Source organism: Poeciliopsis prolifica, unplaced genomic scaffold, assembly GCF_027474105.1.
Source record: "Poeciliopsis prolifica strain line A6 unplaced genomic scaffold, Auburn_PproV2 SCAFFOLD093, whole genome shotgun sequence".
Lineage (NCBI taxonomy): Eukaryota > Metazoa > Chordata > Actinopteri > Cyprinodontiformes > Poeciliidae > Poeciliopsis > Poeciliopsis prolifica.
The window spans coordinates 359,590-376,822 of NW_026562468.1; the positions used below are offsets into that span (position 1 = coordinate 359,590).

A 17,233-nucleotide genomic window follows, 5' to 3' on the forward strand; every position below is an offset into this window, starting at 1 on the left:
TTTATTTTTCATCTTCAATGAAAAATAAAAATAAAAATGAAATAAAATAATAATGAAATACTGTCTTTCATTATCATTTAATTTATGCACCATTATCTCAAAGCAATTCCCTAGCTTTGATAGAATATCAATGGCAATAATGTGATTCTGATCCACAGAGGCGCCTGTTGGATATTAGCAGAGGATACCACAATACTATCACTGTACCTGACCCACAAGAGCACAAAACCACATCATGTGTGTCAAACAAAACCAGCACATACTTAAACCACACAAATACAGGCCACGCACACATAATATGGACTCAACTGGCTCATCTGCTCCTTCATGTAGAGAGGAGCCAGTTGAGGTGGTTCAGGCATCTGGTTAGAATGCCTCTTGGACGCCTCCCTGGTGAGGTGTTCCGAGCATGTCCCACCAGGAGGAGACCCTGGGTAAGTCCCAGGACACGCTGGAGGACTATTTTTCTCAGCTGGCCTAAAAATGCCTAAGGGTTCCCCCAGAGGAGCTGGCCCAAGTGGCTTTGCAAAGGGAAGTCTAGGCATCCTTATTTAGGCTGTTGACCCCAAGACCTGAATCCAGATGAGCAGAAGGTCCATGGAGTCAGAGTCCCACAGGGAGCTGTGCTAGAATTTCCACTTCTTGCACTTGTTTAAAATGATTCAACCATTTTTTTGTTTGTTTGGAAAAAAATTGAAAATTGTTTTGTTCTTAACTATTTTAATGAAAAGCCTATGACACTGCTTGTACTGATTTTGTTGTTTCTCTTTAAGAAATAATCTGTTTTTATGTTGATCTGGCATTTGACTAACCTGCCAGCAATGGGAAAGTTTTATCAGCATGAAAAGTTCATTTACAGACAAAAAGTCCACTAAAATCCGTTTGCCTTTAATTTTGTCTTAGCATGCAATCATTGGCTAACTTAATTGAAGTATAGACTTTATTGTAAAAAAAAAAAAACAGTGAATGTGTCCTAATGAAATTACTTTATTCAAACCAATTCAGAAATACTTTCTTCATTCCAAATGGTTAAAACTAAAATCTGAGTTAAATTCCCTTTGTCATTGTGATTGTGGGTTTGAACATCAAAAACTCCTCTTTATTTAAGTGGTTGGTAAGTGTATACTTAGGTTCTTGTATTGTTGCTGTACTTTACCTTAAGTTGTTGAAATGTTGCTGCTGACCCCAGTAGTTTTGTTTCTGTTATTCCTGCTTCTGCTTTATTCTTTATGTTTTATTAAAGTCCTTGGTTCCACATCTATCCACTGTCTGCCTCCTCTCTGTCCCGCTCCTCCCATCTAGCAGAATTTAACTGACAGGAGATGTATTGAGTTATGTATACAAGGCTGTTCTGACAATTGCTTTTTTTCTAAAATGTGAAATAAAGATCTTTCAACTTTCATCAGACTGGCAGGCTTGTTTCACTGCAGCACCCATGGGTCACCATTTGATTTATCTAACATTTCATGAGTAAACAGTGTATCCACCTGGGTTCACAATCCATCAGAACTTAAAGTCAACCAACCAAGAAATATTCCCATACAACACACTCCTTCAGAAATTCATCTGTTAAAATTATTATTACAAAAACATCCAGTCTTTTCCATCATTGCTAAAATGAAACAGAATTTCAATCAGAAACTGGAACATGATTTTAATATTCCAGAAGTATTCAAACCCCTGGAATAATTTCACCATTTATTGTGGAGGACACCGCTAACTAAGATGTTAGCTACGCTCCCCTCAAAACAAATACGTTCATAGGCACGTATGTGTAAGTAAGCATTTATAACTACAATATGTGTAGTAACCAGCCACAGCCAACTATAAGCGCCTTTAAAGTAACACACTGGAGATCTGTCCTGTCCCTGTAAACACAGACCCAGAGTTAAAAGATCATTTACCGCAATGATCATTTTAATACCCATAGGAATAACCAATTCTACCTGTAATAATACCAATCACAATTTTCTATGAGTCCACACAAAAGTTCTCCTTCAAAGGGCATTATGTCTGGGCCTGATGTTGTTCAGTCTCTGCCTTGAATGTGCGTTTGTACATAGAAGAAGAGCATATAATACTGTTAATTTCTATCCAGAAGATGTAATTAGCCGCTGTGTACACTTCAGATTTAGGTCAGATATTGTTTTTTGAGAGGTTCGCAAATATAATACAAAACTAAGATGTTTTCCGCCACTCTCTGTTTGTAATCGGACAAATCTGGAACACGCTGACCCGCATCTGCCTGAGTAAATTCAGAGCAGGCACTGAGAGGAAGCACAGGCAAGCATTTACTAGCCCCCTTCATTTTTTCATTTACACAAAATGATAAAGATGTCTGCAGAATAAAAGAACATATAACATTCCAGTTGGCAGCAAAGACATTTTTAACTGTCTCCATTTGATTATTAGCTGTGTTAAGTGAAAAGCTGCTCCTGCGGCTCACCTAGCTAATAATCAGTTGGGTGGCATCCTACTATTAGGAGTTGATTTTAGCAGCACTGCTGACACCTTTGTGGTGCAATCAATGCCACTCAATTACACGCCTTTGCTTGTGAGGGTGTTTGACGGTGATATGAGAATTTTCTATGTTCTTTGATAAATTGTATGTTTAATTTTCTATGTTCTTTGATAAATTGTATGTTTCATGCTCATTTTATACATTTTCAACACATTTTAAGAAGTTGAGTGCTGTATGTTGATTGAATCAAGGAATGCTCATGGCCTCTGGAGCCCATGGACCACGGGGGTCCAGACATGGACCACAGGAGGCCAAGTGGAACTTGTTCTGTATGTTGATTGAATTGGGCAGGGAAGTAACATTCTGATTGGCTAACCCGTCTGGAAGAGGGGAAATGGCCATTCCCTTCTTTCATTCGAGGTTGTTTTAGTAATGAGTATAAAAAGCAGAAAAGTCCCATTGTTGAGTTAGAGTCAGAGTAGCGTAGGAGTAGAGTACGGACGCCCAATTACGTGTTGCTGCAGCTCTTCCCTGAACTGTCGACTCTCCGGTTCACTGTGTCACGGTAAGAGCGGATTGAAAGAATCTAAGCATTGCGTATTGTTTGTTGTGTGAATGAATTTGCTGTAATCTGTGGCGGAATAAAAGGAAATATTTATTCTAGCAGAACAGCGTCTTGTCATTATTTATCACCGATCACCCGCGATCCTGCTTAAAATTTCACAAAACAGAAGGTTTGACGGTTGGTTTGATGTTCTCTGTCATAACAAATCAACAGCGTCTGAGTCATAAGCCAGGTCTTCCCATAAGGTCACCTTTAGCACAATGAATTCTCTTCCTTATGACACCAGACATGCAAAACTCCATCTCAGAGTTGCAAAAGAGTTAAAAGCTGCCAATATTTGGAGCAAAAACAAACTGCACTATTGATGTGTAAATCATTTGGAAGTTAAGAACAGTTTTGACAATATTACTGAGTCCTGAGGGAGTCAGGTGGATATGGGAAACCACAAGGAGATGGACAGTGCATTCCCCTTTGTGAGAACATCATGTTTCAGCGCAACATGAAACGGTGTCTTCACAGCACCGCCTGCCCAGAGCCCTCATATCTCTGACATATCGAGACTAGAGTGGCGATGACTGCTGAATGGCTGATTTTCAAATGCCCTCATGCACATGAAACCAACATCTCTCTGTTGCTTTAGATAAAGCCTCCAAGGAAGGCTTATATTTTGGAATGGCAGAACTATTTAATATTTAGTTTTTTTTTTTTCTTGTGGGACTTTTAGTCACCCACAACATTTTCATTGTACTCTGTAACTCCAGGCTACCGGTAACTAGCTTATATATGCTTATATACCCTTGCTGACTAGCTAGCTAGCTTTTCAGAGTCTGTCATGGTGTCATGGGTAAGTGCAAATTTATCGGCAATTGGTTGGATGATGTTTGTCTCACTTCTGTTGCCAACTTGTGCCAGGCTAGGTGCATTCTGTGCAAAAAACTCACAAACTTTTAAGCTTGTCACTACAGGGGATTTGCTATGCTAATACAATGTAACATTGCAACTAATTTAATACTTTAGGATTGCCCAACCATCCTCTATATTTATAATTTTATTGGTCTAAAATTTCATTCAAGATAGCATTATAAAAGTCATAAAATCTTAAATTGGACTTACTGACACCTTCAGATACCATTTAACAAGAAAAAACCTCCAGTGAACTTGCTTCAGTCCAAGTGGCCTCAGCCACAAGCATAGTGATGGTCAGACAGAAAGTGTCAGATGGTTTAATGCGGGTTAAGATTATAAAATGATATCCAAACATAAATATTGTTTTTATCTGTGGAACTTTTCTGCCTGGCAGACATTTGACAGACCCTCACACATCTTCATTGCATTCTCTGACTTGAGACAGTTGAAGCTACAGCTAATTAGCTGCTAAATTTCCCTTGCATGACTAACATTTTGTGTTAGTCATGTTTTTGACTCATCTCTGTTGGCAACCCATATGAAGCAAAGTGCAGAAATAAAAAACTTTGAAGCTGGCAATACAGGGTTAAGGTTGTAATCTGACAGCCTAAACTCCATATGAAGAACATTCATTCCCCATGTGAAGTACGGGGAACACCAGTCTGCCACAGACAGATCAAGTTTAATTTATGCTTGATTGTTGTACAGCAGAATCTCCCATCATTCCCCAATATTATTTTATAGTTTTTCAGTCTAATATTTAATTAAGATTTGTAAGTCTAAAATTTACCAGCCTGTCAGTTTAGGTGGACCACCATGTCTTGGTAGGATTGCACTGGTATCATACTGTGCCCTGTTTCCTAATTAAGTGTTAATTGAGGTAGAACATGCAGGCACAGCAAACATTTCAGATATTTTTTTTTATTTACATATAATAAATATTTAAACACTGTGACTGGCTTGGTATGGGTCAGGTCTTGCTAATATGATAATTCATGTCATTACATTTCCGGTTACCATTAGTGATACATTTTCTGCTTCAGCTGATGAAGCAGGTAGTGATAAGTTGCACTATAGTACACTGTACATATGTGGAAAGTAAGTCCAAAAAAGCAGACGTGATCAGATCTCCTTCAGAGTTTTTAAGCAAGGAGATATAAGATTGCATTTCTTTCTTCAAGGTTCCACATCAGGTTGGAGTCTTTAAATTCAGTCTGTCCTGATCGTTCACTCACTGTTAGGTTTGGAGGAGTTTGGATTAACAATTATCTCCGTTGGGACCTGATCTGTCTTTTGGCCAGACCCACTATGGACTTGTTTAAGGGTTTGCCCCTGCTGCCTCTTGGAGTTCATAAAACATTCCTTGGGCAGCCCTGTGCTGTACATGTCAGTTTCTACAACATAATATGTCAAGAAACTTTCAAAACTTCTGTCTCCAGCACAACATATATATATAAAAAACAACTGTTTATTTATTCTGTTTCCACTTTGGGAGCAAATATTCCCAGATCTGAATAAGACCAAACAGCTCCAGCTCACAGTAAACAGCCATACGCAGACAGGCAGGCTGTTTGTTGCCAAACTGAAGTAATAAATCAAAGGTGGCTGGTTGGTTCAGAGGTCGAGAGGCTGAGTGTAGCTGGAAGGATCCTGAATTGGTTCTGTGGTGCTTCAAATGATGATATTCCTGCACAGGACTCTGCTGTGTCCAGAACAAAAGGAGAGATCTGATAGCAAGCTTAAGTTCAGAGCTGACAAATAACAAAGTATCATCTATAGATTATAAGAAGCATCATGAAAGAGAGTTTTCGCCTAACCTTTAAAAGGGGCAGGGCTAGCCATTTTCCAGGCTAGCCCTGCCCCTAGTAATTATGTTAACTTAAGATATTGTAAAGATATACAGTATATATGTAGCGCATGACTTAAGTGATTCTGTTCCTTGGACTTCATGAGGCCATTAAATCTTTAATGTTCTCTAACAAAAACTCTAAATCAAGTTAATTGTAGGTTTTGTTATTAAATAATAAAAGAAAAACTATACAGTAGTTTCTATAGTTGTTTCTATACTAATACTATACTAAGATATAGCAACAGTAGTAACATTCAAATCAAATGTTGCTCATTTGATTTTGAAATGAGCAACATTTTAAAATCAAGAAGTCTTTTTGCTGCTTAAAGTCTTTTTCAGCATTCTCCAGATGACTTTTTGAAACAAAAATGGAATTTGTGCTGAAATCATCAACTTGTTAAAATCTATGTAATTTATTCAACAAAATTAACAAGTTAAAAGTCCCAAACCTAAGTATTGTTAGTCAAATTAATCAAACATAAAAATCCAGTCATCAGTTTCAAGTTCCCAGCATGCTGAGGTGAGTTTGGATGTAGCTTGTGCATCATATTTATGTGCGTACCAGAAACACAAACTTTTTTTTTAAATGACTAATTGTTTTGATTTTTAAATAAGTTAAATTTTATGTAATTAAGTAATTGGAATTAACAAGTTAAAGTCCCAGCACTAAAATGTATACATCTCTGTCCGATTTTTTAACTTTGTTTTGAAACAAAGTTAGTTTCCTCCCACATACACTACTTTGTGTTAATCCAACACATGAAATGAATTCAATGTATTAAAGTTTACAGAGAGACAGAATGTTAATTTTTAAACCGTGTAAATACTTAGGTCCTGTTCATGTGTTAAAAGGGAATTATGATATAAAATTGACTTTTTTGAACCTCACGTCATGTTATAATATTGCTTTGATTCATTCATGCATGTCTGAGAAATTCTTTAATGTCCATGGTGACCATTTAGTTGTGCAAAATGACTGGACTCATCTCTTTTGAGGTCATAACTCCTCCTTGGAGCTGCAGTTTCCAAGGTTCTGCATTAAAGAGCAATCTCTCTTTTCCCCCACTCAGCTCCTTCAGACTAGCCATCAACATTTGGTGAAATTGTACATCTGATGAGCTTGTTTTAGGAGCTGCTTCTCAGGTAAAAATGTTAAAGGGTTTTATCCCCTTCCACCATCAGTAATGACTGCCTGATGCTGGAGTTCCAGAAAGAGGAGGAGTTTTTAAAGAGACAGTGGCCCAATTTCAAGGCAATAAATTACAAAGTCAAATTTGTTTTAAGTTATGTATAGCAGTTTTATAACAAAAGGGGACATAGTTACTTCATTGTGCTATATAATATCACTATATGCCTGAAAAATGCATAATACTGTCGGTCCTTTTAAGAGACCAGTGTGGATTCTTTATCCCACCCGATGACACCAGTACCCACTCCAACAAGGTCACACTCCTCTAAGTGCACTTTCTCTATGAAGTGTTTTATAAGCCTTATGTTTGTAGTTTCAGATAATACACACACGGAAAGTTTTATTGAGCATGGCATTGCAGATGAGTGCATTTCTGAAAGAGGAGGTAACCAGTACGAATGGTGGGCTGAGGGGGTGTGGTGCACGAGGTCGGGGTCAGCACCAACACAGGCTTTGTGTTTTCTGTTTGAGCAGCTATTCTTTTCCTTCACTGAGCACAAAGCAGCAGATCCAATGGAGTTTCAAACACTGTCTTCCTCTCCTGCTAAGATGAATACATTCTCATGTGCGGTTGTTAAAAAAGCATCACAGAGTGGTTTCTGTGCGTAAGGAGCATGGAGACAGGTGTGTTCACACATAATTCCCCCAAACATTTGTTTTAATGCTGCACGCTGTAATTCCTGCTGATGTTCCTGAGTCTTACGCGATCTGCTCTTCGCTCAAGGTCTGCTGGAACAATAGTCTTACCTTTCATGTTCCTCTTCTTCTTTTAATCTCTTTCCAAGATTGCTTGATTTCCCCTGAGCTTCCACCTCACAGAGCATCCCTCCCCTGCGACTCTCCCATTTAGGTCCTTCAGACTACCAAGCAGCAATTAGCAAACACCTGATGGACCTGTGCATCATGCTGAGCTCTTTATAAGAGCCACTTCTCAGAGCAACGCTGGTAAAAATGTTGCTAAAGGGTTAATAGAGGAGCCATTTTGTTTCAGAAAAAAACAGGAGTTTCTTAAAGATACAAGAGGCCCAATTTTTAATTTGTTTCGCTTTGGGATCAATAAAGTATTCTGAATTTGAATTAAATTCCAGACGATGTTAAATCAAGAACATTTTCTTTTATATCATTATTGATAAATATAGATATTTTAGAGTAACTAAAGATAACATAGTTTTTTTTGACTATGCTATAAAATGGCATAATGGCTAATTACTTATGAAGCCATAAGCTAGCCCTCTGCAGCAGGCTTGCTTGGTAACATACCATGGTAACATGTTTAATCACTTTTGTAAGATCGAATTGAGGCTTACAAACCAGGATATTCACTTGATCCACTTTCCTGTTTTTGTAAACAGCCCATAACTTCAGCTTTTTTGTAGTGCTTAAAACTACAGTATATATTCATTTATTTATTTTGCCTTTGATAATTACTTGGGTATTTATGATGCAAAATGTGAAACCCAAGTTTATTCTTTTCTTTTCTAAATTAACAGAATATATATATTTAAAGGGTTAACAGGTGCTTATGATTTCATATCCAGTGATGTTTCATTGAGAGATCATTATCCCCCCTCCACTCAACGTGCGTTTTTACTTGGGTTATTACGGTACAAAGTTTTTACACACTCTCGCCCTGATCAGTGTTGCCTTTGAGGTCTGTATGAACTTTGGTTGTTAATCGCTGAAGTCTTAAGGCTAACAGAGCCTGACTTGAATGCTTTTTTAATCGCATACCGTCATGAAAATTCTTTCAGACTCCAATGAAACTGACTTAAAACAACTTTTTCTTGCTAATCTCTTCTGAACGAGCGAAGTTTTGAGTTAAAAATAAAACGATTTATCTTAAAATTGTATCTGTTCGTCCACACTGTTATTAAACAGAAACATGTGTTTCTGTTTAATAAAGTAACGAGAGCGCTGTTTTTTTTTTGTTTGTTGTTTTATACAAAAACTTTTCCCCAATTTCATTCTTATTTCCGAGGCACACGTAAACGCAACAAAAAGTCCCACTCAATTAGCAGAGTTTTGGTCTGTGAACGAACAGAGTTGGTAAGTTGCTCTACGGAGGAGCCACTGAAAGCCCCGCTGCTCCTCCGACACAAGACCTGCCGAGGGTTGGGGAGCCCGCGAGTTTGACTTCTGGATTTTGGGGGTTTTGGGGTGGGAGGGGGGGACAAACGGCGCAATGGGATTCGAGCTGGACCGCTTCAAGGGGACCGTGGACCCGGACTTCAAATGCAACTTGTGCAACAAAGTCCTGGAGGATCCACTGACGACTCCGTGCGGCCACGTCTTTTGCTCCGGCTGTGTGCTGCCCTGGGTCGTCCAGCAGAGCAGCTGCCCCGTCAAGTGCCAGCGCATCTCCGCCAAGGAGCTCAACCACGTCCTGCCTCTGAAGAATCTCATCCTGAAGCTGGAGATCAAATGCGACAATCACGCCCGGGGCTGCGACGCTGTGGTGACGCTGCAGCATCTGGCCGAGCACGCCGAGACGTGCGACTTCTCCCCGGTCAAGTGCGGCAACATAGGCTGCGAGGAAGTGGTGAGTGCTCGGGACCTGGAAGCGCACATGCGGGAGGCGTGCGAGCATCGGGCGGCGGGGATCTGCGAGGGGGGCTGCGGGCTAACGCTCACGCAACGGGAGCAGAGGTCAAACGGCCACTGCTGCGTGAGAGCCCTGAAGGCGCAGAACGGCGCGCTGCAGTGCAGGCTGCTGGTCCTGGACAGGGAGCTGAAGAAGGAGGCGATCAGGGCCAACCAGAGGGAGAAGGCGCTGCTGGCCCAGCTGTCGGCTGTGCACAGCGAGCTGCAGATGACGGCGCTCAAGTACCAGAAGAAATTCACCGAGTACAGCGAGAGAATCGACTCGCTCACCAAGACCGTGGCTTTCTCATGCAAGGTAAAAGTTTCTGCCCTGAGAGTGCTACCTCTGTTCCATCCTTAATAATAATAATGATAATAATAATAATAAATGATTATTATTATTAAACTCATAAAGTTCTCAGGAAACACTCTCTCTCAACTCTGACATTTAGCAGGCAAAAACATCACCACCCTGTAAAATCTTTTTCTGCACGCTGTCACTTAAAAATAAATCAACAAAAAAAAACAACTTTTGTTGTTATTATTGTTGGATCTCCCTGTCTTTAAGTCGATCTCCATCTCTGCTGAGAATGGAAGATGGTTCGGATCAGTCCAGTTTTCAGAACTTTTTCCTTGTCTGTCCGGTGTCAGCTGTGCCTGCTGCAGAGCCCCTGTGGGGGTGAGATGGGGGAAGGGTCAAATATTTACTCCAATTCTATATACAAGAGCTGGGTTCCACTACTGAGGCAGTACTACATTGCAACAACAAGTTTCATAGTATTATTTTTTATGAGGGGTCAATAAAAATCTGAAAAATGTGATTTTTGAGGGTCTTGAGTTTGTTGGTTGGGTTTCCCCTCCTCCCCAAAAACTTTCTTCAAATTTAATAGAATTTGTGTCAAACTTTTGTGTACCAATTGCTTTGGGTGCTGCAGTCATTTTGAAGATATTGATAAATGTTTCTCGAGGTCATCAAAGGTCAACCAGCCACCCCACATTTACAAAATCAAACAGATTTGGTGTCAAACAGTGCTACAAAATTTTTACCTGCACATATTCACCAAAATTGATTTTTTAAAAAAATCAATTTTGTTTCATGCTTGTTGTAAAAATAAAAAATGTAAAAAATTTTCCCTAGTTGACCTCTAAAAACTTTTTTTTATGAAAGCTTTTAACAGCAAAAAAGAAAATTTTGCTTTAGCATGTCTTTTAATTTGAAAAGACATGCTGAGGTCTGAAATGAGTTATTTAGTGCAACATAAGTCAAACTCATTCAAACTGTGATGGAAAATGTTTTGCCAACATCTATTTTGTAATGTCAAAAGTTTGTCTCTTCAGTGAAAGTGGAACGTTGTACAATACAAACAATTGGCTGGCCGGAATACGGTGAATTAAATAGTAAAGCATAACTTAACGAAGCCTTGAGGCAAATAATATGCACTGAAAAATGTTAAAAGTTGGAGTCGTTGAATCTTTTGATGAATTACTACTGCACTGGTTGCTATGCTAGTTGTAATTTTTAAACTGAGTGAACAGCCCCACCTTCACTTTCTACACCTGAAACTTTGATGTTCTGTGATCAGAAATATTTCCAGATATTTTGTATTGCCAGGTAATTTGTCTGATGACAGAGAAAAGTGTACTCGAAGTCTTTCAGTCAGCTGATGAACAGTGTCCAGCACAGTGGGGTGGGAGGAGTTCCAGGTCATGTACTTAAATCATTGAAAATGACAGAAAGTAGCCCAGAATATCATCAGATGTTATTTCTTGAACGTTTAGGGGTCATTTACACAGTAACTGATGATTATCTTAACAGGAAACAACCGTTGGAGGCAGTGCACCACCAATAATCTTCCCTGTGAAACATGTTTAGAGAATGGATCATTTCAGAATTTCTACTCAGTGTCATTGTCTTGCATATTGAAGGGGGTGTAATAATCAATAAGATAACATGAAATTTTGAAGATTGTAGTCTAAATGGTGGAAGTCTGTTTTGGTCTTGGCACCTCCAGATCTTTCACTAAACTTTGTTTATACTAAATAAAGACGCCAAGAGTTATCTACTCCAGATAAGATGTTGATCTCTAAACATTAGCCATATTTCAGTTTGGCCAGACCTTGTCTTTTATTTAGCCCATACAATGTAACCTGAGCTTTTATTTAGCCAATAAGTCCCATCCGAATTTCACCCAAACAATGACGTTAAAAGTCTGGTCAACCCATTTCCTCAACCCAAACCACCCTTCTGCCACATGTAGGTATCAATCACCTGTCAACCAACATTGCTATGCTGCACAGACTTTTGTCTATTGAGTGAAATTTTTCACAAGAGGAGGAGCTACTCGTAGCTAGTTAGCAAAACCTGAGATAAGAAATCTAGATTTTATCACTTTATATCTAAAAATAAAACAGAAACAGTTTGAAAAGGGTTCTTATGATTTAGATTATATAAGATGCAAATGTTACCGACTGTTGAACCGTGTTTGATGGCTGCTTTTGCTCTGAACAGCTGAGAGGAGTGGTCAGAATGTGATCTGGGCTCAGTTAGGAACTCTAGCTGAGAGGGGAAGGAATTTCCACCAACAGCTGACCACTTGCATGAATGTTTTCGAAATGTTCCATTTCATTTTACATCACCTTCGATATTTATATGTTGGATCCCTCCTTTTTATGGTTGTGTTCTTCATTTGTTTAGCTTCTTGGCTTCATTTGCTCACTGGATGGATGCGGTCCAAGCCAGATGTGTTCCAGTAGACTGGCAAATTGCGCATCAGAAGCACCGAGGCGAGCAAATGTTGAAATCGCTCACAGTGATATAATGATGCTCACTGGGCTTTTATTAATACATAGCTATGGTTTACAGTACAGAGGCAGATCGGTCCTGCTGCTGAGACACACTTTATGTCCATCTCTCTTGTTTTGTCATTATTACATAAATAGGAAATTAACACTTTAGGCATAACTTGAATATCCATAAAAGACCCCGAAGTTGTTTCAGAGGTCACGTTAAAGAGGAAGGACAAAATGGAGGCTGGAATGAGAGCAAACAATATTTGACAGCACGGTTTGTCTAAAAGCATTTTTCCTCCCACAAAGGTTTTCACTGGATCAAATCAAACAACTCTGTTGTTTGCTGCACAATTTGTGAAACCGAATAACACATGTTGAATTAGCTCTGCCGGCCCCTTTCAGCCTTATCTCTCCTCTGTGATCTCACAGATGAATTCCTATCACCTGTAGTTACATCTGCATCTCATTAATCATACGTCTTCGGGAATATTTTGACTCTTCATGCATCATGTGCGCTAGCCTTCCAGTCACTCACACTGCCACGGATCTGGAACATGCTAAATGGAGTGAATCCGTTACGAGGTGGGTTTTACATATCAGCGTGTAGGCGGAGAGAAAGGTGTGCTATAGATTTGTTATGACATATTAACTCAGCTGAGAAATTAGTTTTTCACTGTTTTAGAAAGAGCACATGCCAGAAAACAGTTAGTTTTGACTAATTCACATGCCAAAACTCCTTTTGTGGTGACTGTTATCACCATAAAAGGAAAGAAGTTCATTTATATCCATTATTGATAGTGCAACACCAAAAAAAGCATGTTCATAAATAATATGTTTGCCTCTCATTTAATGAGACACAAACGGTCAAAACTGTTCATTGAATATTCATGGGTTTGAAACAAGTGGCAGATGTCTCAGATATTAAATGTGGTTCGACTTTGAAATTCATTGTGTATTCTGACATGTTTTTTGATTTTGACCTCAGAAATTCCAACTATTGAGTAGAAATCGAGTTTGACAGTTAAAAATTAAGCTATTTTTTTCTTATTTTTAGCTAATGATGCTACTACGAGTTAAGTAAAATGTTTATCTTAGTTGCTTTTGTACATTAGGAAGAAAAACTGTCCTACATTCTTCGTGTGTGTTGTGTAGGATTAAATGTAGGGCTGTTGTAAACAAATATTTTTGTAATCAAGTAATGTATTGATTATTTTTATGATTAATCAAGTAATCTGATAAAAAATATTATAAAATAAAATATTGGTAAATCTTGCATTACACCAGTGTTACTGTTGAATGTCACCATAAGTCCAATTTTTCATATTTGAGCATCCCTAACAGTTACTTTTCTGTAGTTTAGAAAATTAACCTGAACCAATAATAGCTCACTTTCTAAGTTAACCTGAAAAAAAGTTATACAAGAATCTGAAATGATATTCAAGTTAATAATATGGAGGCAGGCTCACAAATACACTATAAAAAATGTCTGTGGTCCATATCTTAGTTTTTGTATTCATCTTCAGTCAGTCTAATAGATGAACTCTCTCTTTGCCCAGCCATTTATAGCTTTTGTGTTCATGTTAGTGACAGGCTTTCTCACCTTTGTTCATCATGCAGAGAAACTCATCAACCAACTATGTAACGTTGCAATGTGCTCCGCCACACATTGTTGAGACCAGGATGATATGAAATTAATTTCCAGTTCATCTGTAAAAATACACTTACACTATAAGCATCAACTACAGTGCAGCCTCCCACCGTGTTCAGTCTATCCGCTCACCTCTATAAATACTCCTGCAGCATTCTTCCCGCTGTTCAGTTTGAACCACCAGCTACCGGAAAAGAAAAGCTCCCACACTCCAGGCATCACGGCAGTCATTTTAAGGATGATTCTTGATCCCCCAAAAATGATGAAATCCCAGGCATTAGCTTCAATCAATAAAATCCCCATGGGCCAAACTTGAAAGTTGGACGTTATGCTGTTAACACTTAGCTTTCGTCAAGAAGTCATATGTGGAAGTGAGAGCGCTGCGCAAAACAATGTCCTGGTCAGAAAATTGTGCGCTAGATAATAAAACATAATTTAACAAAACTTCTAGGCAGATTAATTTACCTTGAGGAATTTTAATAATGGATGTACTCGAATCATTCGAGGAATTGTTTCAGCACTAACTGAATAATATTAGAAAATTGTACGATTGCAACATTATTTGTAGCTATTATGATGATTAACGTTTTTGGGCAATGTCATTAGTGTAATGCATTAGCATCTGCCACTGTGAGACTATGTCCAACTGGGTAAGTATCATTAAAATTTCAAGTGTTTTTTTCACTTTTGACAGTGAATCAGTCATATTTTCTGATTTATTGATATTTATTGATACTGTACAAAAACTGGAAAAATTGTAAAAATAATCAACACTGGAATTTATTGTGACAACAAAAAATCTAAAATCTTTTTAGAAATGTATGATGATAAATGATTCTATAAATGCACCCCATTAACACATTCACAATATAATGTGCTGCCCTAAGGTTCGGTGCTTCAGGGTGTATGTTCAATAGTCCATTTCTTGTCTGTTGATCTTGATTCATCTCCAAGGTAACGAAACACTTTTTTCTTGAATGAAGCTACATTGAAAATCCTTATAATCTATTTTTATTATATCTGTCCAACCTAAATCTGTAATAACTTTATATATATACTTATTTTTTCATATTGTTGGTTTAAATGACAATATTAGACTTTTTTTTTTTTTTACAACTTAGAAAGCCTTCATTGTAACCAGTTGAGCAGTAAATGTGATGGTTGAGTTTGCAAACCTCACAGAATGAACGACAGCATAGAAAAGAGAAACTGGAGGAGATTCCTTATGACATGTTAGCTTTTCCAATCACCTCACGCGTCGCTTGGCTGGCACAGCGCTGCACTGCTCGGGTTAGGCTTTTCTGCCCCAGACGGACTTCTTCTTTTTTTAATAAACCAGCCAAGAAAAGAAAACTGTGAGCTGACCCAAGTATGTGGAATAACTGACTAGTTTCCTATAAAGGTTCTTAATATTATAGTTCTTAAGTGAGCCAGTTAGAGCAATAAAACAAAGCTTCTGATCTCTTCTTTTTCTGGCTAGGAGAAGTGTTGTCACTTTTTCCGTTCTGCTTTCTATTAGAATTCATGGCCTATTATGAATTTATAAGCATCTTTTTTAATATGCTTATCAATAACTTACTTAACTTCTACTGAATATAAAGAGAGTAATCATGGTCTCAATCTAATTAGGCTGATTTTTGACAAATTTCTCTACATTTCTCCATGTGATGATTTAATTAACCATTTCAGCTTGTTGGGAATTTAAAGGCTTCGTTGTTTTTTTAAATTATGACAGAAATGTCAAAAAAAGCTTTTAGCACTTTTATTAAAGACTTATTTCATTGGAATAAAGAAAGATCCTTCAAGTTTCTGTTTTTTTTTTTCACAGTCACTGTGCAACGATTGCTCTAACTGTTCTAAAATCTATGTTTCGCTAGCTTAAATGCCCTGGATTACAAGGTTACAGAGTTCTTCTTGCTCGTGCTCACTTGTCAGTGCTTTTAAATCAATATGTTCCTTTTTGTTCTGCATGACAGTGCCTACTCTATAATTAGAATAACTATGCTGAGCGGGATACTGGGGAGAGAGGCAGCTTGATGGTGGACTGACTCGGAAAGTGTGACACATGCCGAGGGGTAAAGCTCACCAGAAAAGTGGCAGATGAAACATGTCTGTCACAGACCATTTCCTTCTTTTTTCACTAAACCTACAGTTAAGTTCAGAGTTACTTATATACAACCTGGAAGCTTGTTTCTTATTAACACAGACCAGCTTTTTGCATGTTTCTAGCAGTCTATGTAACAAATTTTATTTGATGGGAAGCTTCAAGTCTTTGAAGTTGGAAGACCTCCATGCCATCACCCTGATCTTTGAACAGATTTGCTATGGAAGTCAGGACTCCAGCCAGGCCACTTGAAAAAACATATTACTTCTAGTCAGAAGAGACATGTTGGAAAAATTAAAGGATTACTACAAATCTAAATTTGCCAGGGAAAGTAGAGATTGTTGCGTATCCCGGACGAGCCCCCGATTGTTACAACTGGCTCAAGGTCAAGGTTTATGCACTTTGCAGTGGTTAAAGTGCATAAAAAAGAATATTTGTTAACAAAACAAGAATGGATTGTGGATCTCAGTATCAGTGGTGTAATGCAAATGCTTGGATGTGGTGTACGAGTGCATATGGAAGTCATGAGGTGTAAAAACAAAGACAAACTCAAATGTGCAAAAGGAGGGGAGCTGAGACCTGGCAACAAAACACCACAAGCGTCAAGCGGTATGTCTAGCTGTCTCCAGCATGTGGAGACAGCCAGGTTTAAATGCTCTGTGCCCCAAATTTAAAAATAAGTAAAGGGGAGGAGCACAAAGACAGACAACAAGACACCTCCAACCCAGCCCATTAAGGCCCATGGCCGTAACAAAGGTATTATGTAAAATTGACTTTTTTGAGCTTTTATGTTTTTCCCTCATTGAAAACATCGAGGTATGTCATTAAAAACACACTTGTATGTTTATATTGCCTTATAGACTTGGAATTTTATTACAATGTTTTGTGTTTTGTGGCATTATTGTATTAGCAATAAAAATTAGGATGGAAAAACAGAAGACAGAAAGGAAGAAACAATAATGTGTGGCTGAATTGGCAATTCTAACATCCAATGGGAAAAAAAACAGTTCTTAAGTCTATTTGTCTTTGTCTTTATACTGATATATTGTCTCACTGATGGCAGCAGGGTGAGCAATACATATGTACTTAAATGTATTCAGGTTCCCTTGCCACAAACAATGGAGAAAACACTAACAACATT

The 17,233-nt window shown here is 38.3% G+C and overlaps 1 protein-coding gene across 1 annotated transcript in view; it reads left to right on the top strand.

Annotated features, from left to right (window-relative positions):
- Positions 1–9,046: 9,046 nt before the first annotated feature.
- The window catches only part of pdzrn3b (PDZ domain containing RING finger 3b), a 115,874-nt gene continuing 107,687 nt past the window's right edge, over positions 9,047–17,233 (top strand). The window contains exon 1 of the mRNA XM_055022958.1: positions 9,047–9,866. Coding sequence (XP_054878933.1) covers positions 9,153–9,866 — 714 coding nt within the window. The 5' untranslated portion in view covers positions 9,047–9,152. The remainder of the gene's footprint in view (positions 9,867–17,233) is intronic.